Source organism: Anser cygnoides, chromosome 9 (genome assembly GCF_040182565.1).
Source record: "Anser cygnoides isolate HZ-2024a breed goose chromosome 9, Taihu_goose_T2T_genome, whole genome shotgun sequence".
Taxonomy (NCBI): domain Eukaryota; kingdom Metazoa; phylum Chordata; class Aves; order Anseriformes; family Anatidae; genus Anser; species Anser cygnoides.
In genome coordinates this window covers 15,118,561-15,141,494 of record NC_089881.1, presented here as the reverse complement: position 1 = coordinate 15,141,494, position 22,934 = coordinate 15,118,561, and the positions used below count along the sequence as shown (strand labels likewise).

General features: G+C 45.5%; 1 protein-coding gene across 2 annotated transcripts in view; it reads left to right on the top strand.

Moving 5' to 3' along the window:
- The window catches only part of CCDC50 (coiled-coil domain containing 50), a 42,012-nt gene extending 20,965 nt beyond the window's left edge, over positions 1-21,047 (top strand). Inside the window, exons 4-12 of one of the 2 annotated variants that reach the window (XM_048076682.2) lie at positions 701-791; positions 3,770-3,887; positions 7,386-8,090; positions 10,736-10,842; positions 11,435-11,479; positions 12,013-12,117; positions 13,040-13,119; positions 14,196-14,293; positions 15,282-21,047. In XM_048076682.2, the coding sequence (XP_047932639.2) occupies positions 701-791; positions 3,770-3,887; positions 7,386-8,090; positions 10,736-10,842; positions 11,435-11,479; positions 12,013-12,117; positions 13,040-13,119; positions 14,196-14,293; positions 15,282-15,301 (1,369 nt within the window). In that variant the 3' untranslated portion in view covers positions 15,302-21,047. The remainder of the gene's footprint in view (positions 1-700; positions 792-3,769; positions 3,888-7,385; positions 8,091-10,735; positions 10,843-11,434; positions 11,480-12,012; positions 12,118-13,039; positions 13,120-14,195; positions 14,294-15,281) is intronic. The other variant, XM_048076683.2, reaches the window with a different exon arrangement.
- The last annotated feature ends 1,887 nt before the right edge of the window (positions 21,048-22,934 follow it).

Genomic DNA, 22,934 nt, shown 5'->3' with positions numbered 1-22,934 from the left:
CAGATGAAACTCTGATTTCATGTCTCAATTACTCTGTTACATTTCTCTGTCCCTGGTTAATGCAATCTTGTGCTACACCTGCATCCGCAGTGGTGCTGTGACGATTGCCTCCCACCCCTTGTTTTGATGCATATTGCTCTTTTGCCTCTTGACACTGCCTCTGCTCTTGTATCTCGTCCCACCTCGGTGGCATTTCTCATTCATTACTGAACTGCCACCTCCAGCCTCCGCTTGGCCTACATACTGCATTTGGTATAAGCATTTCTGCACTTTCTCTTTCTTGGCTTTCACATCAAAAACACTTCCTAGAAATATCTGTGTTAACCTTACCCTGAAACCCCTCCTTATGCACCACAAATACTCCGCAGCAGTATTAGACTGCTGTTTGCAAAGATGAGTGTGCACTGCCTTGGCCTGCTTTGTCTTACTGTTCCTATCTCCTTTCTTAGCATCTTGCCTATGAATCTGTTTTTTCTTGCTTTTACTTTGATTGTGAGTGTCTTGGGACCTATTTTCTAAATTTGTCCAGCATAAGTAGAGGGAGACTTCGTTCCTGGCGAGGATTCATTTATTCTGCACTATTGCTAAGTAATAACTCTTCTGTGTAAATCGGATGGCTTCTTTCAGCTTTTATCTCTCTTTCCAGGCTGACTGATGTCTGACTTTAGCTACTTATAATCCTTGTTTCCTTCTCTTTTAGAGAACGACAGGACTCTGAGATCGCTCAGGAAATCCAAGTGAAGCTGGTATTTGAAGCCGAGCAGCGACGCAGACAGGAGGAAAAAGATGAGGTAACCTTTAAAGCTGCAAAGGTGACAGGGCTATTCGTGGCAGTTATTTTGGGACAGGCATTTCTCAGTCAGTAGCCACAGGAGCTGGCTTGCATGGTGTTAGTCCTGGTCCTCACAGATCTACACTTGCACAGAGTTTTCAGGCAGCCCTGTTATGGGGATAAGGTACAGTCGTGGTTTTCATGATCAAGGGTTGTTGATGGCAGTTACCTTGCTAACAAAGAAGGCGAGTAGTAGTAGGTATTGTTGAAGCGTTCATTGCTGTGGTGTTGGGAAGTAGTTGTTTATACAGTCTGAGATATTCTTTCTCAAATGCAAGAAGACAGGTACTACTTCTGTAAGAATCCTGGGTCAGAATTGCTTTGGTGTTTGGTGAAAAGACTTGAGTAGGATCTTTAGCCCAGCTGTCTATTTCTGGCTTCTCCCTTACCTTTTTTCATCTTCAGATTAATTTTTACAGCCTGAACACCCTGTTGCAGTTAATCGCTAGCAGATTCTTTTTGTGATTGCAGAATATTGCCCTGCTGCTCTTGACTGAGTGTGGTCAGTGTGGTCTGTCCATGGCCTTCAAAGGATTTTGCTTGTTGATCACTTCATTGTGTACCAGATTGGGGTTTTGGGAGACACATTCTAGTCCTATCTGTGACTGTTTGAGCCTGGAGTGTGGCCCTGTATTTGATTACAGATAGGTCCCCAAGAAGTCTAGGTAGTCTCATGATGCTGAAGAGGCATCTAGTGGCATTTCGTCTATAGGAAGAACTTGAACACAAGGCTGTTTCTTGGAAGAACCTGAAATAAGAATTAGTCTGTAAGTGACAGATGCATCAGTTTGCTTGTTCCAGACCTCATTTTATTCTTGTACCATTATGTCCGAACAAGTACTGAAAGGCTGGCCAGGAGGTCTTCAGAGGTTCTTGTGGTAATGCTAGTAGGAGGGACACTGGCTAAAGGATTTGTAAATGTAACCATCTATGTTATTTTTCTGGGGAAAGCAAAGTGGATGCAATACTGCTCGTGCTGGCTCTGGTATTGCAATCACACAGCTTTAAGCAGAGAGCTTTTGGGATGTCAGCAGTCTGACAGCAGGTCCCTGCAACCTGTCAAACCAGCATGGTGATCCTCTTTTGATGTCAGGAGCAATCTTCAAATGAATATGTCTCGATGATGAGGAGAAGCCATAAATATTCTTTCTCTTCCCGCTGGCAAGTGGGAAGTTTTGAAGTGTGGCTGAAACACACGTGTGCTGGGTTAGGCTGCAGCTGAGTACCAAGGTGCAGCAGTGCTGCCTGTCACTGCCTTTACAGCGGGACTTCTGGAGAGCTGGAGTTGATCCTGCTGTCCTTCCAGGACCCTCACCAGTGTTATTTCTTCTGAGGGGGCTCCTGTACTGATGCAGGGCCTGAGCAATGTGAGTGGGGCTGTGCAGTGCCCAAGGGTTTGTCAGGTAGCAGAGCAGGGACCCCATCAGAGCAGCTCCTGTGACCCTCAACATGGCATCAGTACACACACCCTGCAGGACGTGCTGAATTGTACTGATGCTGGATGTGTGCCGAATTCATCGTGTATTTGTCGCACGCGAGGATGTGGTATTTGTCCAGCGTATGCGGTAACTGATACCAGGAGTGGCCAGCAGTGCTATGCCACCACTGGGCAGCGTTCGGGCAGATCCAGCCAGATGTGCAGGGCTTTTAAATAAAGTGCTCAGTCTACCTGCTTACAGGTTCAGTTTGTCAGAAATGGCTTATGCGGATTTGCAAGTCCTGAACTGTCTCAATCCTGGAGATAATGTGCTTAAGCCCATGTATTTATAGACTTGCTCTACTTGGTAGAGTTTAACCGTGCCGAGGGAAGGAAATTTTTTGGTAAAGAGCCTGTGGTGTCCCAAGGTCCTTGACAAAGCTGTTTACTGTACAAATCTGATCTGAATCCTGAAATAATAGCTTGTATTTGAACACCCATCTACTGTCCTCCAGTGCTGGCTTTGTTTTTGGAAGTTTTTTCTGACTTTGTGTTTCACTGATGCCTCTTCTGTCTGCAGCGTATGTTCTCCATGAACAGCTCTGTAAAGGACCTGAGGCCTAGGGAGGCTTAAATGAATACTGGCCTAGGGTGAGCTTGACCTGCTGGTAGAATCTTCCAGCTTCTCTTCTTAGCTTCAGATTGGCTCCTCTGACTCGCAAGCTTCTGGGCCCCAAGCGAGTAAGCCCCCAGAGAGCTGTTTACTATTGCTAGGCCTTGTTGAACTATTAGTCATCCTGAAAGAAAATCAATTAAGAAAATGGAGTGCTGTTCTCTTTGATGGCGTGTCTACCAAAACCGTGACAGGAGATAAACGGCCTACAGTTCCCACAGCACTCCTGTGGTGTCTGTAGCTCCTCTCTTCCTAACGTCCCATTCGATTTTTCTTTTCCTTCAGCCTCTGTCAAAGTGATGCATCTCCCTACTTGGCATCCAACAGTCCCTGTAAATTACACCTGGTTTGAAGTGAGTTCACAGGCTGGTTTAGAAGTCCTTTCAGTCAGAAGTGCCTTCAGCTAGAGAGAGTCTTTGCCTGGGTATTTTTCCTTGGCTGGTGGAGTTGAGGAGGGAGGTCCAGCACACCGCTTGTGTGAGCGTGTTGTGCTCTTATCTAACAACCAAAATGCTGCTGGAAGCCTGAGTTTGCCCAAGAAATTCCTCCTGTCCCTCTTCGGTCATTAGGGCTTTGCAGGCTTGCATGCAGATAGATGAGGAACCTGCAAGTTCTTTGTAAGTTCAGTGGTGGGCCTGGAGGAGGTTGTGTGCTGATTGCTGAGATAGCCTTTTATGTCAGCCACGAAGGTGGAAGCCCTTCTAGCACATGGTTTGAATTCAAGAGTAATCTTGTCACTTACGTGTCTGAAAAACAAAACTGAGGATTTTTATAGTTGTATTTTAATAAAAGCATCTGAAGATGTTTTTTAGGGGAAGGTAATGACTCTTTTCTTCAATCTCCGTAGGACATTGCCCGTCTCCTACAACAGAAAGAACTGCAGGAAGAAAAAAAGCGCAAGAAGCACTACCCAGGATCCCAGGGACACGAAGTGTATGAAGATAGCTATTATTCAGAAAATGGAGGTAAGTTCTTCCTTCATAAAGTGTCAAGATCGTGGTATTATAGGTGAACCTGGTGATCTAGCAACTTAGGGAGATTTCCATTACTTGCATTCAGTACTGTAGCATTCCATAAATTTCCAAAGCCAGGATCTAACTTCATTCTAGAGTCAGGAACTACTTGTGGGAAAATACAGCAGCTGAGGGTACTGGTAAGTCACAGTTATTTCTACGTAATGCTGCAAGTGCGTAGGGGAGAAATGCAGACACAACTCCGCACTTGGAACTGTTTCTCTTTGAATGTGTGTGCTCATCTGTGATGCTGACACTGGTACATGCATTAACGAATAAATGCTGGTTCGTGGAACAACCTTTCAAAAATAACCTCTTGCAGGTATGTATCCAAGCCCTAAAATTAGCACAACTTCTTTGAATGACTTACTGAATAACAAGGTCATATCCACAGAATGTCTTTGCTGCAGTTATCCTCTGGGACTGTATTTCGTGAAGAAGATATGACCCACAGCACTGCACTGCTTTCTTTTCGGCATCTTTTACGATCAGATACAGACTTTCTTTAAATTGGGAGCAGAGAATCGGGGTGTGTTTAATTATGGAGTAATGTGGGGATTGCTTTGCTGTGCACTGGTGGTGGTTCTTGTGTTCTTGCTTCAAAATGTATGTGGTGGGGCAGAGACAGGCTGATTTTGATTAACAGATTGTGAAGATGAAGATCAAACCTCTTATTTCTCGCTTTAACATCCATACTACTGGCAATTTTAAATGTCTTTATTTGAACTCAGACATCAAGTATTTTAGTTCCAATTGGGAACAAGTTCAAGGAAGGCCAAGAAAATGCACAGCACAGAGTGCAAAACCGTAACTAGGTGGAAACTTCATGGCCCCAAGTTCTGGTATGTGTGCAGAGCTGGAAAAGACTTTGATCTCAGAGTTCTATGGCCAACACATGCTTTAATTTTTCAGAATTAAATGGGTTATGTCTCTGAAAAAATGCAGTATAGGTAAAAGTGTTGCCAGGCAGAGATGGTATGACAGGATGGATTTTTTTTATAACAGAAAGCAGCTGACAGAAGTCTATGATTCTCTGAACTTTTTCTGTTATGGATTTGAAAAGCAGGATATCTTGTGGGTCTAACTTTTCTTCATGCTGTAATCTGTAGTTTTGGAGGTGAGGTGGAAGGCACTTTTTGCATGACCATTTATAGTAGTGCTGTTCTTGATCCTTGTTCCTAAAAAAAAAAATAATAAAAAAAAATTAAAAAAAATAGAATGGAAGGACTGAAGTGGATTTTGATGTCTGGACCATCTAGTACATTGATCTGAAACCTCATAAATACTGAGGCACCATTTGATTAGACTTCAGCATTCTTTTATGTTGTCCTTGTTACTTGTGATCTTATACTCAAAAGAAAAGCTTTTGCTTTGTTTGGGTTTTAGTCTGTCTTGACTGAATAAAAATTTATCCACATCCAGGAGGAGTGTGGATTAGAGTTATTACTTGAGAGCAAACCGAGCTTTTTAAAGAGTGGAAAAATAAACGTGAAAGAAAGCTGAGTTCCTCCCAGACGTGTCTGTGCCATGAAAAACATTTCTGTATTCGCTTAGTCACTTGCTGCTTGAGAGAGTAACACCAGGACCTAAGGAGTGTTTACTTGGGCTCTGCAAAAGGTGCTGCAGGAACCAGTGCCTGCTGAGGAGTTAATTGCCCTGAGATACCCCAAAAACAGATGTCCTGCTTGGGCTGTCTAGCATGATTGTGTTTCCTGCATCGATCTTTTCCCAATGCAGCCGTGCTTTGCTCTTTCATGATCTCCTCTCCATGCTGACGTGTATATTGAGCTTTTTGTAAATGACAAAATTGAGCTAATTTTTAGACCCTTGCTAATATTATTTAAAAAAATAAATAATTAATCCTGACTCTTGCTTTTGGGTTCTGGTGTATGTTGTTCAGTAAGTCTCTGAAATTGTTTTATTGGATATAACAATTCTGTAAATCATGCTCACAATCTAAAACTGAACAGAAAAACCTGCCAGTTAACAGGAACTGCTGTGGTTACTCTTACAGTTCTTGGATTCTTAAAAATATATCTATTCCGGATAAGTCACACAAACAAAACCCATTTGTTTTCAAGATAGTTTTTCAGTAGGCTCTATTTTTGCTGGCTCAGAAAAGCTTTTTTTTTTTTTTTGAACAGTATGACTTGAAGGGAACATTCAGTTTTTGGGTGGCATTTTTGTTTTGTTTTCTTACTTCTGAAACTTGGATGATTGTAGGGAAGGCAGAGCTATTTATGAAAACAGAATGCAGCTCAGGTGCAGTGAAATATAGTAAATATTTTAAGATGCTATAAAAACTCTTAGCAATGGAGAAGGGAAGTCTTATCCTGATTTTTGTATGATTCTGTTTGTAATCAGCCTCTGCTTCAAGGAAATTTCTTCTTCACTTTGAAAAGCTGCTGTAGAGATAACAGTTCACTCAGTGCAATGATTTTTCTTATCAAATAAGTTGATTGAGATTAAATTAATTAGCAGGTTGTATACAGGAAGCCTTCTGCATCCTCATAGTTGTGGAGGTTTTGTTACTGAAACTAAAGCAAAGCAAATTTCCACGTGTTTTCTGAAAAGCACAGAGGAAACAAGCCTACTAAGCCGCTGAGTAAGCGGCTTTTCCAGCAACACTGCTGAGGTCAGGAGCTTGACTTTTGTGAAATCTTATCCTGCCCTTAAGTTTCTGTAGCCCTTTCTGCAGACAGTCTAAACTTCTGTTGAAGCAGTAAGTGCAGGCCCCGAAACTCCTGAGTCTTCAAGAGATGTGGTGGAAAGTGTATGGATACTGCAGCTATCCATCATGTCTTTTTTAAAATAATAATTAAAAAAATGCTGTCCCACCCCTCTCTCTTCTTACTCACAAAAAGTGGGTCTTTCCCCCTGTTCAGTTAAAGCTGTTATTTCTGGGGAATTACCCTGTGGTGAAGCCAGGGCAAGGCATGGGTGCTCATAAACCAGGCTCCAACACGGCCCTCTGCTCGGGGCCTCCTGGCCTTGCCTCTGTTTTGTGCTTTCCCTCGTAAGCCCTTTTCTCATCAGGAGTCCAATATCTTGCAGCAGTGACAGATTGCCAGGAGGCGAGTTGCTCTGCTCTCTGTTTTTCCATCCCTAATGGCATCAGTAAAAGTCCTTAATCTTCACAGTGGCTTGTCCTTGCCTTAGGAGGTGCTTGGACAGACTTTGGGGCTGTAGCCGTGCTTTCTGCTTCAACCCCTTTGCCTCCTGTGCTGCCCTGGTGCCGGCCAGGCTGCCGCTTCTCTCTGTCTCCTGTTGCATCCTACAAGTGTTATATCCCTGTTATTTTCTTTGTAGCCCCACTGTGCTTTACCTGCATTTCCACCTTTCCCTTGCCTCAGGCTTCTCTCATCTGCGTGCTGTAATTCTGGCCTCGTTGAGCAGCCGCTAACCCCCGTGTCACTAACCACCTCCTTGTTTGTCCCCCCTGTTGCTCAGAGCACCTCCGGGGTGATCCTGGGGAGCAGGTTTCTGAGTCTCCCAGGGCACGTGGTGATGATAGGCACGCGCACCGGCGGAGAGAGCGCCAAAAAGCACACTCACCTCTGTCCGACGGCGCCTCCAAACACAGGCGTGTCCCTTCGGAGGATCATCACAGATCTCCTCAACCAAGCGAGGCCACTGATGGCCATCGGCAGAGGCAGAAATCAGCCAGCCAAGGTGGGTCTGGGAGACCTCCCAGCCTCGACCTGGAAAGAGAGGCTGATTGTGGTGCCCATACGCACAGCAGCAGCTGGGAGCTGCAGGAGAGGAGGGCAGCCGGCAGGGAGAAGGCTCGGAGACCTCTCAGCCTTGACCTGGAGTCAGAGCATGGACTCGCAGACCAGGCACGATGCAGCAGAAAGCCAGCAAGGCAAGACAGAGAAAAGCGTCTTCCTCTTCTTGACGTGGAGCTGGAGGCTGAGCAGGAGACCTGGCGTCGGGGCGGCAGCCAGCTGGCACGCCCTGAAAACCGTAAATCCCGCCTTTGGGGCCGCTCTTCGCACAGGACAGAGCACGACGGGAAGCTCTGTGACTCCGAATTCCAAGAAGATCATAGGAGGGGTGAGGAGAGAGACTGCAAAAGCGCAGGACGCAGGAAACCTTCCCCCTCCCCACACTCTGTGAGCCGGGGAGAGGTTGGAGACTCCCAGAGAGACTCAGGTAACCAGGTGATGGGGAAGGTGTACGTACGTGTGGGGACGCACCTTTGCTTGCCCCGTCCTGCTGTCTGAAATCAGTGGTGCTTCTTCTGAAGACTTTTAACCTCCAATATCAGTCTGCAATGTGTACATGGTGAATCCTGCTTAGGTTTCTCCCTTGTTTAATGAGATTCTTCTTATCCGCTAAGACTCTCACTGTTTATTTCCTGACGTGTCCCCTGGCATCAAAGAGAAGGAGTAAGAAGGTATTGTTGGAAACGGTGCCCTCGGTATCCTGTGTAAAAATTCCCTTATATTTTCACTGATATAATTTGTGCTGTGGTTTTTCTCTCGCAGAAATGGGATTTGATTTGGGATGCAAGGCTGTAAATGAGGAAAGTTTGCTTAATACTAACAAGCCAGCAACGTCCATCCAATTCCTATTGAAAAAAAATGTTGAAAATGTAAACAATTTTAGACAAAGCTCACAAGTGTCCAATTGTGATATATTTTAAGGTGTTCTTGACAAATTCCCTAGAAATGAACTTTTCTAGGAAACATGTACTTGTGTAGTTTTTGTTCAATAATACTTGAGGACTGCTGGCTTTTGAAATCCAGATACATCTTTCTGATTTTAAAACCTGCATGGGAGTGAGCCTGTCTCATGGGATGACCTGTCTGTTAGATCCAAGTCTCTGAACTCCCGCTTTCACTGTGCCTGCCACAGGGTGGGAAACTCCTGCTTTAGGGCATCCAGCTGGTCCTTATGTGGATAAGGTGAGGAAGACGATGCATGTCTGTGTTCAGGGATGCCAGGAGAATTGTTCTTTGTTGTCTTCATGCAAAAGTTTTCTTTGGGGAAGTGGAGGGTGTTAATCGGGCCTTCATATAGTCAGTAAGTTGTGATGTGCCCTGATACAGCATGGGACGGAGTGACTCAGTCTCTGATCACCCTCACGTGGAGTCAGGACAGCCAAAAGCTCACATCCTCTTCCTGGGGGAATCGGGGCGGGCTTTGTGCTCCCCTGAGTGCGGGCAGAAGTGATGTGCGAGTAATGTTTGCTGTTGCTTTCTGACCAAATGAAGACTGGTACCAGTCTGTGTATAAAGCAAGCTCAGTCATGGCTGTTCAGTGAACAATTCCTGGAAATGCAGTTTTGCTCTTCATGGGGGCAACGGTGTATGAAAGTCTGTCAGCGAAGCTGTTCCAGTGGGGTAGAACTGTGCTTACAGTGGCCTTGGAAGCAGTCTGAATAATATAACTCTGACCAAGCTGATGCTTTTCAGTGGAATTTCTGTGCTGGCTTGAGATTGCAGCTTTTCACAGCTTGGATCAGTCAAACTGTTCTGGCAAGGCCAGGCTGTACACTTAATTGTAACTGTCAGAAGTGCCAAAAGTTTTGTTGTTTTTTTTTTTTATGCTAAGGTCATGTGTAAGAGGGGTGTTACTTGCTTAAAGTCATTGGATCTGTTGACTTAAATTTAATCAAAGCAAAAAAGCAAAAATACCCCATATACCACATTTAATACCTGAAGAGCCAGTGTGTTCCTATTCCACGTTTTGATTCGGGGTTAATGCGTGAGGTCTCTGGCCTGCAGTTTGAAGCATTTGGGATATCTGATGGAGTACGATCGTAGTTTGATAGATGCACAGAAGGTAACCTATTGACCTCTGAAAACTCTTTTTTTCCTTGGTCTTATCTGATCAGAAGTAAACTGATATGTGGCCCACTGAGCTGTAATGTATTTATAATCAGTGTGCAAACAAAGTGCAGGAAGCATGAAAGTTTTGAGTGAAGCTTATTTTCTGAGTTTGGGATGGGAGAGACACAGACAGACAGCTGGAGTGTTTGTGTACCTCAGACATAAAGCAGAGAGCTCGTTTAGATATCTGAGATTGCTGAACAATACAGTTCAGGCTGCAGATGGAAGGAGAAAGCATTCATTGTATGGAAATGAGATCACACATTTTATAACGGGGATACAGGGGGACTCCTTTGGCCTATTGCAAATAGACCACGGAGAGACTCTCAAAATGCAACATTTAAATCACTTGTAGGTGGTTTACCTTTAAATAAACACTTCAGAAAAAAATCAAAACAAAAAAACCCTCTGTACTCAAAGCAAGAACTGAACCTTGTGTGAACTCCAAAACTGTTTACGTGTCTGTTTTCTCACTACGAATTGTAAAATTCGTGGGTCAGGCCAAAGCATGAAATTGTCAGAAACATTGTGCATCTGTCCCAGACATCTCCTGCAGCCCACGCTGCTCCAGAGGTGTGTTTAAGGACTCTGCTGTGCTTGTAGCACATTAGGCTGCTCTCCCCTGTCTGAATCAATGGTGTGTGAAAAATCTACGATTTGATTCCTTTGCTAGTATCGCTGTGTCACTGAAAGCTGAAGCAAGAGGCATGGCTCTTCTAGCGAACAGTTGCATTTGCCTTGTAAGACGTGGTGTAACTATATGTATAGCAAAAACTTATTCTAAGGTGTGTGCTGCACCTTAGCGAAAAGTACTCTCAAAATGTCTGCCTGGCAAGTACGCCCTAGTGGTCTGTGGTCCCCTCGAGTGGGGGCTCTGCAGGAGGCTGAGGAGATGGTGGGGATTTCCTTTCTGAAGCATTTGGGAAATGGGTGAGCTGATTGTTCTCTCTCCCAATTCTGTAGGAACTAAGTTGAGGGGGATGAGGCAAGCCACTTATGATAAACCCCTAAGGGAACAGGAATTGTCTGATGCAGAGATTGCTCGGAAACTGCAAGAGGAAGAGCTCCTGGTGAGTAGAGGGGATGCATTAGTCATCTTGAAAAAATTAAGGTACTCAGTAGTGACAACTTGAATTTGCAAACCGCTAAAATGTATCTGTGACTTTTAAGACCAAGGGCCTTGTTGCTGTGCATTGTGATGCTCTGTCTCCTGTAACTGCACATGCAGTAAAGGCTGGTGTTGAGCCAGCAGAGCCTTTTTTTCCTAAATTACATACCCGAAAACTAAATGGCAGAAGCAGGGTGATGTTAAATGAATACTTGCAGGCAGGTGAAGATGGCCTTTGGGCAGTATGGTTGGTGAGCTGAGAAGTGAAACAGGCCAGAGCCTGTCTTGGGCTGGGGGTGGGAGAAAGGGCAGTGGAGTGGGCAATGTATTGTGGTGTGGCTTCCCAGATAGGTGGGGACAAAACTCAGCTGAAATGCCACTTTGTTACTGGGTTATGATTATTAGGTAAATATTGAGTTAATTTAATATATTTGGAGAGGATGGTAGTGTATTTGTGTGGATGCTTGCCTTGCCCAGTCGGTTGATGCCTCTTAATAATTTTAGAGGTTTTACTGTTTTGTCTCTCTTTTTTTTTTTTTCTCTTTTCTTTTCAGGCCGACCAGGCAGATCAGAAGGCAGCTCAAGTGGCTCAGGACGAGGTGAGTAGGAAGCTAAATGTTTGTAGTATTTTATTTATGGAAACTAAGCCCTACTTGTCTTCTCTGACCCTCTAGTTGCTCATTTTTCCCCTTGTAGGGGAATTTCAGGCCTCAAGTGGGGTGTTTCTGGCTGGTTTTCATGTTTATGTTCAGGTTAGTTTAACGGGGTGCTATGTTGCGCGTTGCAGCCTTGACAGAGGAATTCCTCTTCATGGCTGTAGAAGAGCATCTCTTGTAACTGAACCCTGTAGGAGACTATCAGAGATGCTGCAAGATGAACCCAATACTGAAGGAAAAGAAACACAGGGCTGAAAGGCTCTGCAAACAAACCAGGCAAATGGGGGTCCTCTGGGCATGCAGCATGTAGTCAGTCTTGCTTCTGCTCTGTCATTTGGTCACTGATCACAGTCTCAGGTAGAATCCTGGCTTTGCACCCATCTGACTTAGCAGCTGTCCATAGGAGAGATTTTAAACAGCTCAAACCGAGAAGAGCAGTACAACCTCTGACATGCTGTCTGTATTTTCCCTTTCAGGAAATTGCCCGTCTCTTGATGGCTGAGGAAAAAAAGGCTTTCAAGAAAGGGAAGGAGAGAGAAAAGTCTTCCTTTGAAAGGAGGAGGCATGATCAAGACTGGAAGGTATGTCAAGCTTCAGGAGGTCTCCCAGATGAAATCCTGTAACATTGTTTCAGAGGGAGGCGAGGGTGTGTGATGAGACCAAGAGGAATGGTACAGACCCTTGCATGCAAAGGGTCTTGCTGCCTGTTACTCAGCTGCTTCCTAAGCTTTTGGAGCCCTGTCCTTGGTTAGATACTCTTTAGACTCAGTCTCAAGTAAGATATGCCTTAGATTGTGGCCTTGGAGGCTGGTGGTGGATGTCACAGCACCTCGTGGCCTCCCTGAAGCACTGTCAGCCCTCCTGCTGCGGGACTTTTTCTCTGCCGAAGTCCTTGCTGTAACAGTAAAAGCAGTAGTTGGTTCTGTTTGTTCACCACAGGTACAGGGACAGCACAGCTGAGCCAATTTTATTATGAAGTAATGAGTATATCAAGCCTAGGTTAGGTTTTAGTGTAATACTGCAGAATCTTGGCTAGCTCTTGTGGAAGGTGATAAGGAACAGATTTCATAATCTGCCTTCCTAATGTGCTAAAGGAGCTGTTCTGTTAATCTTGGGGCCAGCTGGAGGTAGCTGATGTTTTCAGACTCCTTACCATGTTTGAGCAGTTGCAGCAGCACAGCTTTGTGCAGCTGGTCCCTCATGCTCAGCCATGTTGCGTGCAGTCATTAACATGGACTGTATGCACTTGGCCTCAGCTTTGGGATGGGTCCCCCAGCACTGAACCTGAATTTAGAGCAAAGCTTAAGTTTGGCTCAGCAAGGCTGAGTTTCAGTTATCGTAAGTTAGTCCTGATCCAGCCATTTGCACGTGTCTGGCTGTGGTTAGTGTGCAAAAGCTGAGCACAAAAGGGCTGTGTGGAGCTGAGGCAGTCTCGACACGATGGCTGGTGTCTCGCAAGGCATGCGGACAGCCAGTTGAACTGCTTTTTATTCTTCTCGTCAGCATGATGCAAGTGAGTCGCCGCGCTCAAGGTCAAAAGAAGGGCCTGAAACCCAGCGACACAAAGGTGACAAGTCTTTAAGGTGAGCTGAACGCGTGGCTAGTAAAACTGGGGAGATGCACTCAGGAAGTTGCACGCAAGCTGAGTCCTGGGGAGCAGTCGTGGGGCGACCAGCCTGACCCATGAGGGGGTTGGTAGAGAGCAGAGGTTTTAGCATTGAAAGGAGACGTCTGGCACAGAGCTCACGAGGTGCTCGGTGGCATGCGTCACTCGCTGTGCTTGTGGCTTCTGGCCATATTGGTCTTCCTGCCTGGCGCTGACAGGGATGGATGAGCCTGTGCAGTGACATTTGTAAAATGGCAGAGAAGCACCAAGAGGGTTAAAAAAAACTTCTGGGGATGTGAAACCAAATGTCATCTCTGGGCGGGAAGGAATAATCGTGCTGCATTTGCACAGCTGTTCCCTTGTGTCCTTGCTCCCCATTTATGCCCTGTACACTGCTGCTGCTGTGTGTGGACACCCCACTGCAGCGTGCATGTTGTGCCTTGGGGTGCCTCATCCCAGAAGTGATGGGAACGTGCTGTAATGCAGTGCATCTTCTGAATCACTTTGTACCCTGGCCTAATGCTCCTGGTGTGGGACAGAATCCTGTAAGTGACCCTGGTGGTTTTGATTTCCAATCCTGATATGAGCTTAGAAGCTTTTGTCTAATTTGCAAACAAAACAATGAAGGTGTGCAGGTGAAGACAGATCTCATTAAAATGTTCTAGGGTGAAAGCAAGGCAAGCATTAAACACTTTGAAACGTTTCTCTTTCCTTTTGAGTGAGGTTTGCATCAAATTTCATAATGGAAGTTCTTTGTTTCCTGAAAAATTGAAACCATTATTAAATGAAAGCAGACCATGGGAAGTAGTGAATACTAGGTATTTCTCACCATATGAACAGTATCAGGCTGTGCTCAGAGGAGCTGGTCTGCAAGTGGAAATCCCTAACCAGTTTGCTTTAAACTGGCAGGGACATACCAGGCAGATGAGGTGATCCTTTTGCCATACTCTCATGCCTTTTAATTTTGTTACTGTCCCATCCTGTTGTCCCCACTGTGCCCACCCGCAACATTCTTAACATTTTTTTTCCTTTCTGCCACCGTGTGTTTGTCAGGTCACAGCCTCTCCTCGATGACTTTGAACATGCTCGGTATTACACAAGCCAGCCCAGCCCCTCACGTCAGTTTTCCAAACCTCAGCACTCTCCTAAAGGTAGGAACAAGTCCATAGCTGGCCTAACATGTGGGTTGTTGTGGGTTGTTTTCCTTGTGTAGCCAGCCTGAAGGAAAGGGTGTTTGAAAGAGGAATGCTAATAATGGAGGAATGCATGTTACTGCCCCAACAGGCAGGTGATGCTACTCAGTGAGTTCTACTTGCTGAGCACATTGCTGGCTGAGAGGGAAAACCTGAACTGGTTTGCCTCGAGTTTGTCAAAGTGCTCTCTGCTTGTCCTGTGTGATCTCTTAATGATGAATGACTGTGAATCCAGACAGCAAGTGAAGGAGAAATAACATGAAGACAATGATGTGATGAGTTTTAGGTGACTCACTAATATCAAATGATCCAATACGTGACAAAAAAGTCTCAGAGTATCTCCTGTCTGGCATGCGCATGGGATGATTGTACAGAAGCTTGTTCTGAGAACAGGCTTGTTTTATTCCTGTAGCATCTCAGCACTGCTTTGTTGGCTTGTTTCCTGAAATAATTTGGCACCAGAGCAGTGTGGGATCACCCTCCCCCCAGTTCTTGAAATCTGTGTGCCACTTGTCTGAGTTATCTTTAGAGGCTCTGGGGAAGAAAGGTGCAGCCAGAGGTAGACTCAGTCAGATTTCTTCCAACTCCACTGATTGTAACTTAAATGTGGACAGTTTTCATGCCAAAATTTAAAGTTTTGGAAGCTTTTGTGTTCTGTAGTCATCAAAAGAGCTGGAAAGTTGATGGCAGTTTATATAGTCTGTAAGCCCAGTGTTTATTCCGTTTTCCTTAGCAAGGCTGTGAAATGTGACTGCGGTGCCGTTCACAGCCTGCGAGAAAGGGGTGTCTTGTGGATCTATCCTTCCCTTTGCTGGAGTAGTGTACAGTTCCCCCTTTGACACACAGAGATCCAAGAGGGCAGTACAAGTAAGATGACTGCAGGTAGAACTTTCTTTACCAGGACCTATCCTTACAGACTGTTTCACCTTTCTGTTTTGCTTTCCAGGTTCCCGTAGGAAGCAGTAAACTGTGCTAGCCTTCGCTTTGGTACTGACTCTTCTGTAGCAAACATTACTGGAATTGCCAGGCAACTTTCTCAATTCCTTACCCTATGGGGGGTCCACCTTCCACTCCCAGGATCTCCTTTTTAAGTGTCATCGTATTAATAAGGAACACTTGTTCGTTTCAATTTCCTACTCATATGTGATCACTTAAGCAGTGCAGTACAATCTAGCCGCCACTGAGCTGTGTGAAGCAACTAGCTGATTTAACAGCTCCCTCTTATATTCCTTTGAGGCTTTCATTTATTTTTAAACTTTGGCTGGAGTTTTGACAAATATGACGAATAGAGATGCACATACAAAAGGGAGAAAAATCCAACATATGAGCTGGGTTATGGCAACGCAGCAGAACATCTCAAGTCCAAGTTCTTTCCATATTAGGATGACTGAGCAAAGAGTTGTTAAAGGGAATGTGTGTTTCTTCTGCTGCTGGATAAGAGAGCTGAGCCAATCTGACAGTCATGGTAGCTTGCAGGAAGGAGAGAGTGTCCTCACAGTATATGCCATCCAAAGCTAGAATCTGGGACTGGTGAGGAAGAAATTGCCTCTAGAACAAAACTTCTTAAGTGCTGTGTTTCTTTCTAGGGTTTCCAGCAATTTGGTTAGGGTGCGTAACCACGCATTTAGCTCCAGGATATAGGGTAGGACAGTTAAGAGGAAGAACTATTTCAACTGAAATTAGATCTTATGTGCATGACTTTTAAGGCATGCCAGGGAGTTGATGAAGCTGGGAGTTGTGGATTGGGAATAATCACGCAAACATATTTCAGTGCCTGAGGGCATCTCTGTGGTCACCTGCTTTGAGCTTCCAGGTGGTACAAGCTAAGGAATTTCACTGAAGCCAAGTAGGAGCTACTGTAACTCCTAGCTCAGCTGCTGATGCACTTGAGCACAGTAACTTATGTCAGAACACGAGTGTCCTGTAAACATAGGATTGAGGGAGGGCCGTATGGACATAAAGCACTGAATCCAAAAGCTATGGTTAAAAGCAACTTTGAGGTAGACACAGAGTGCCAAGTAGTCTGCAAAATGTCTCTGCTAACTGCTTCCTCTCTGCGCTGCTCCGTCCAGCACCCCAGGCAGGCTCCAGTCAGGTTAGAACTATTGCTCTCCAGGGTACAGCAGTGTATTCAAGTTTAAGTTCTCTGTACAGATCTGCCCATGCACTGTTTTTTCTTTATTTTTCCCCTTTTGATGGCTTGTTTTCCCTCCACTCTTTGAAAATCATTCTGCTCTTGCAGTAACAAGTAGCCTTTTTCCCTTTGCCTTCTGTCATTCCAATTCTTTTGTCTTGCTAACCTTTTTTCCTTTTTTTTTTTGCCATGTTTTTTTCAAGTGCATTTTTAAACTGCAAAGCTGAGTAGCTGGACACTGGCTTGGAGTCTGCCCAGCCAGTACAGGTTAGTTATTCACCTGGCAGTCTCACTCATGGCAGCAGAGCCTCCTGCAGTGCTCTTGGTGCCCCTGCAGCCCTGCTCCCTTACAGCCCGGCACAGAGCCTGTCCTGCCATGCTCTGCTGCTGGCAGCTGCCAGTCCTGCTGCTGGCTTTGCTGAGGAGGGCAGGCAGAGCTGTGATTGTGCTCGCCCTCACCACCGATCTGTGCAGCTGCCTGGGAAAGGAGCCTGACAGCTCTGTGGAGCTTTGTGGAGAGTGAATGCTGGCGTGGAGCACCGATAGGAAGTCGGAAGAGATCATGGCTCTCTGCTCTTGCACTAATGCACAATTCAAGCCCAAAGGCAGCTGAAAGGCTTTAACCTTGGCTCTTGTCCTTGGTCAGGAGAGCTACAGAGACAAATCACTAGGAAGACGAGGCAACTCATTTTTCACATAAGTTGCAAGGAGATCATTTAATACCACAGCACGAGCCCATGCCTTGCCTTGCTCAACAACTCATCTCGTACCCCCCTGGGATGCTGGCACCAGCTCACTCCCTGTGAAGTACCAGACAGCCCCGGTAGGCCTCTGCTCCAGGCATGCACCAGCCAAAAACGTTGCAACATAGACTGGATCAGCAGCAACCTGTTAGCTGCGTACCCTTGCTTCCAGCCCATAGGCTTGCTTACCTGCATGAGTCTTTAAGTGAGTCACAAGCTCTTGCTTGTTTGCTCTTTCTTCTCAGGAAATTTTCCAGCCAGAGGCTAGATTTTACTGTCCTTGCCTTGTGCCCTCTTTTTGTTCCATCTTTGTCCATTCAGAAGTGTTAATGTTGTTTTTAAATGATCAGGAAAAAACAACAACATAGACCGTATTTTTTTTTGTTAGATAACTTGGGTTAATGTGGCAACCTCATTTGAATTGATTTTACTTTATAAAAGTTTATTTTTGTATTTCATGTAACACTCAAAATTTCTACTGTTGAAAATGCCTTTTTTTTGTGTGTGTGTGGGATTTTTTCCCCCTCCTTGCCATTAGAGTGTGCATATTTTTGTGAATTGGATGCCTGGTGGGGTTTTACGTACTAATACTTTTACAAATACCCCAGCTTGTATCATCAGGGGCACTTAGGAAAATAGGATGGGGAAAAATCCTACCAAACAAGAAAGCAGTTGTGCTTTGTACTCACTGTCCATGGGAAACTGGTGACCCTCTGCACAAGGCAAGGGGAAACTACCAACTAAGAACTCAGCCCTCCCTGGGCTTCTGTAGCTGACTTGCACTGCAGTTGGCTGATGTAACTTCTGTCTTCTTCTATTCAGGAAAGTCATGAAGGCCCTGAGCCTGCTGACACAGGAAGAACCTATTAAATCAGGAGAGATGCTTAGGAGTATCCAGGTTGTTGACTTCGGTGGGAGTGGGTGGAAATGTCATGAGAGAAAATCATGGTTGATTTTGTTTGGAAGCTGGGTAAAGTCCAAAGAATGCCCCAGTGCCTGCTCTGTGAAGCTGCAGGATCTCCTTAATGGCCTCCTCAGGCCAGCCGAGGTGTCCAGCTGTGGCACCAAGAAGAGGGAGCTCAAGGGAAGGACCCAGGAGCGTCTGCTACTTGGGTGCTTTCAGGGACTGCTGAATGCTCTGGGGCTGCTTTGCTCTGTCTTCCCTTAGTACTTAACTTTCTAGTCTTATTCCTTGCCTTTATTCGTTTGCTGTCCCTTGTGTTTCTTCTCCTGTTTGATTTTTCTATAGCCCTTGTAAATAGGAGGGCCTCGAGGATTTGCTAGAAGGGAGCTGGCACCTCTGTCTACAGGGAGAAATGCTAAGAATGGTAGCTGAGAAAAGCATTTAATAAATGGGGGATAAACAGAGCGATTGCTCATCTGACATGCCTTGTGGGCCTTGTGCAGACACGGGGTTCCTGAGGCAGAAGTTGCAACTGGACTTTACGTGTTTAGTAGCCACTCCCATGGCCCCACTGAAGTCAACAAGAGCTGAGACCAGGGATGAAAAAGGAGCCAATTCTTCTTAGAGCTCAGCAGCCACAGCTCTGCTGAGAGTCAGGGAGATGCAAAACCAGCATCACTGAAGCCGTTCTTCTACAAAGGAACAGCCAGAGCAAAATCTCCCATCCATGGCAGAGAAATGTTCAACTTTTGTGTGTGTGTGTCTTCAATTACCGAGTTTCAGTAGCTCTGCCTGTGGTTTTGCTCTGGATGTAATAAGCATGTCAGAGCTCTTGCAGGAACCCCTGCCCAGGTCACTCAGCTCTTGCATCCCTTTCTTGCCATGTGCATTAACAAAGCAACAAGCACCGCGTGGAAAGTCCATCAGCGTGAAATCCTGGCACTTCCTAATCTCCATAGCAGGCACATCTCACCAGCAAGAGCTCTCGCTGCCACCTCGCCTCCGTCCAAAGCACAATGGTCCGCAGAAGAGAGGTGAGGCGAACCCGAGTGATCGTGCCTTACATGCAGGGATACTCGACGTCTTCGACAGTCTGATCTGAGTCACCTTGCTACGAAATACTGTCTTAAAACTTGGACTGTACAGCTTCCTGCAGTGAGAAGCGGTTGTCGTCACGGGAATAGATCAAACAGGTTAATCTTTTTTTAAAGAACTTCATGGTTTTGAACTTAATGGGGGTGGGAAAATATCAGCTGTTAGGGGAGATAGATTAAGTCTCATCATTGAATTTCCTCCTTGTGGGGAGAAAGGGTAGAAGTTGCAAATGCTGCAGTCTGCTTCACTCTGTAAAAGGGATCTTGTATGTACAGTATTTTTATATCTCTGCACTCCCACCTGTCAGGATATGAATCAAGTTTAATAACAATCATAAGAAAAAAAGATTTTTTTACAGTGCTAGACCTTTGAGTTTTTTATTTTGTGCCAAACTACAGCCACTGTTACATTAGAGGGTATTCGTTCAGTTTATTGATCAATGTGTATATTATATATTTTTTATTATCAAGGTTTTTATTTTAATTCATATTAACCTGTATGCAAACTAACTGTGGATTGCTAATTTATATATAAGGGGAGCACTTTGGAGACAGTGTGAGGATTCCCCTACTTAGTTTACACTCCTGTAATATAGTGCAGCCAGTCCATAAAACTCATATTCTCTGCAAGAAGTAATTCTCCTGGGCATCTGCCAGCCGGATCAGACTGCTCCTGCTATTCCTCATGGCAGCACTGATGCTGCAAGGCTGTGTTCAGGTGCAGTAGGAAACAAAGCACAGCTCAGAGCAGGGACTGACAGGCGACCAAGTTCTCTGCTGTTCTGTTTGTGGCGGTGATGCCCAGGGAGGCAGCTGCTGCAGCAGGAGTTCCCGTTTGGGGAAGACTTTGAGGTTGCCCTATATCCGTCCCCAGCAGAGGGACTGTTCTGGTTCTGCCCCACTCTCTCCCTCTGCTCAGTGCTTAGTTTTGCAGTTGCTTTGGGAGGTGAGTGTGGGATACAGCACTGAGGCACAGCAGTGCCCCTCACATAACATACACCACAGGCTGCTTGTCTCTTCTTGTGAAGGACGGGCATAAACCTACAGAGACTCCAGTTATCTGTACTCGTAAATGTGCCATAACACACTTCTGGCCGTGCAGGGCTGTCGTGGAGGGTTGAGCTGTGCTGCACACATGCCACTTGGACTGCCATGCCTCAGACAGGCTGCACTACACAGGTCTTGTGTTGAGAAGCTGCACTGCCCTCAGCCTCTGGGCTGGAAATATCCTCGGCTGCTGCCTCCTCTTGGGTAGCACAGGGCCAGGCTTAAGCTGTGCAGTTGATGCTCTTCACAGGAGAGTCCTGGAGAGGACAACGGCACACACAAACAAGTATTTCCTATTTCACAGCAAACAAGTTTCACTGTATCAGTGTTCACTCTAAGTAGACTCCACAGTGTGTCTCCAGCTGCATCTGCGTACTGCAATATTGCTAACTGCCTCAGAGAAAGACTGCGGTTGTCTAGTTTAGCTCTTCAGGGTAAGCTTTCAGCCTGTTGAATCTAAATGTTAGCCATACAATGAGATGGATTAGTCGATCGGTTTAAATTCCTCAGAGCTGCAAGTGTATCCTGTGTTGCAACAGCTGATTCTTAAATATATAAATCATGCACTGACAATAATCTGTCTATGCAAGCCTATTCTTTCTTATTTTTGACTGTTCACTCTAATTTAACCAGGTTTGGCATAGAACTTCTGAATGACATTTAACCAAAGTATTGTGTCCGTGTGTGTATAGCATGTTTTGCTTCATACTCCTGAATTCATTGAATGTAAAGGGAACGTTGCCTTGCCCCATTTTGTTCAATAAACCATTGTATTTTGTTATTGACTGCATCCTTCTGTCCCTCCGTGTGCTTTTCTGGGAACACTGAATTGGGTTTTTTTTCTCTGCTGTGAGTTGGAGACTTGTTCAGTGTGTCCTTCTGTTGGATGTGCCCTCCGCGGGTTATGCAAGAGAAGGGGAAGGCAGTGCTTCATTCCACCCTTAACTCCTGGAGCTTAGCTGGTTCTACCAATAATTATGTTCTTCCAATTTAATAGATGTAGCAAAACAACGATTTGTATTTAATTTGATTATTTTGTGGCCAGAGAGATGGAAAAAGGCTGTGTAATGTCTTGGAAAGGATCTGGACTGTTTCATTTCCTGAGACTGTGATACTCAATAATAAAGCTGTGTAATTATTTGCAAAAGTAAGATACTTTTTTTTCCCTTTCTGTTAACATGGCTTTTAGTTTGCAAAATACCTTCTTGAAACTTCCCAATAACAGTTTAGACCTGCAGTGGTGTGATGGAAGGCAATAAGAAAACGTGGCAAATGGCCTATGAGTGGCTTATGTCTTCAAAGGCAGCAGGTGAGGATACAACCACACAACTCGAACATGAGCTGATGAAGCCACTTCCAAGTCATGAATTCAGTTTGCAGCAGAACACTGAAAGAAAAGGGCAGGCTGCTAAACATTAACTGCAAATCTTGAGCCCAAACTCAAAAACCTTTCTTAAATGTTTGTTTATTCACTTGTTCCCCTCTGCTTGCGAGGAATAGCTGCTGCACGGGGGAGCAGAGCAGCCTTTCGCAGTGCGGGGTGCACCAGGCTGTCCCTCCAAGGGCTTGGGCTCAGGTCTGTGCAGGGATGAGTGCTCTGACTCCAGCTGAGTTCATTTTGATATTTTAGGGCCTGTATCAGAGCACTGCCTGACTGTTTTGAATTGCTTTTACATCCTCTTCACCTCCCACCGCCTCCATCTCAGAGTCCCTTAGGTATTGCTAGTGAGCAGAGGCAGAGACCAACAAAACAGATAATTAAAAATACTGGGACATGGCTAGCGGAGGAAGAGCCTGTAAATACAGGGCACTCAGAAGTGCCAAGAGCTCTGCCAACTTACAATTTATTTTAGCCTCCTGTCTGAAATTACTGGGTTGGTCTGTTTCCTTTGAAAGGCTCCTTTCATGCCAGCCTTGGCACTTGTTTAAGCATTAGGCTGCACTGGGCTGTGGTGGGAAGGGGGCCAGCTGGAACCCCGAGCAGCATCTCTCACCTGCTGCGTGAATGCCTGCATGGAGGATTGTATGTAGGAGCCACAAAAGGAACATTGAAGAGTGCCTGGGGACTTTTAAAAGATTTTTGGCTGTACCAGAGGAATTGCTGATCTCTGGGTTTCCAAGTCACACTCAGCTCAAACTGTACGGATGTGGCTGGTGATCCATCATGCTGCTGGCGATGGATCCAAGTTTCCCAGGTATTTTCCACCTGTGAGAAAGGTAAGCCAGCAGAGACTGCTTGAAGTCAGCATTGCTGGGTACCCAGCAGCCCAGTTGCCAATCTGGCTGCTCCATCCTGCTCTGCAAGGTAGGATTTGCAGATTGCAGCTGCCCTCTCCCACCTGCGCACACTCCCTGATGCTCTTCTTCCACGCCACACTGGCTGTGCCAAATGCCCCTGGTTCATTTTGCTGATGGCAGGCAGCTGCTCTAGCACTGACACCTCAATTTTCACATAGTCTCCTTTCCCCTGATGCTGCTCTTGCCTTATTAAACACTCCCCTGGGCTGCCCTTTCCCCAAAAGTGTCTTCCTAGCTCAACTCTGGTGACTCACTTATGGCCTTTCAAGACCCTGCTCCAAGCAAACACAAACAGCCCCTAGCTGGTGCTGGGGCTCCAGCACCACCATGTGACTCCTATTTACATCTTACTAGCATAATGCCACATCACAGGATATTT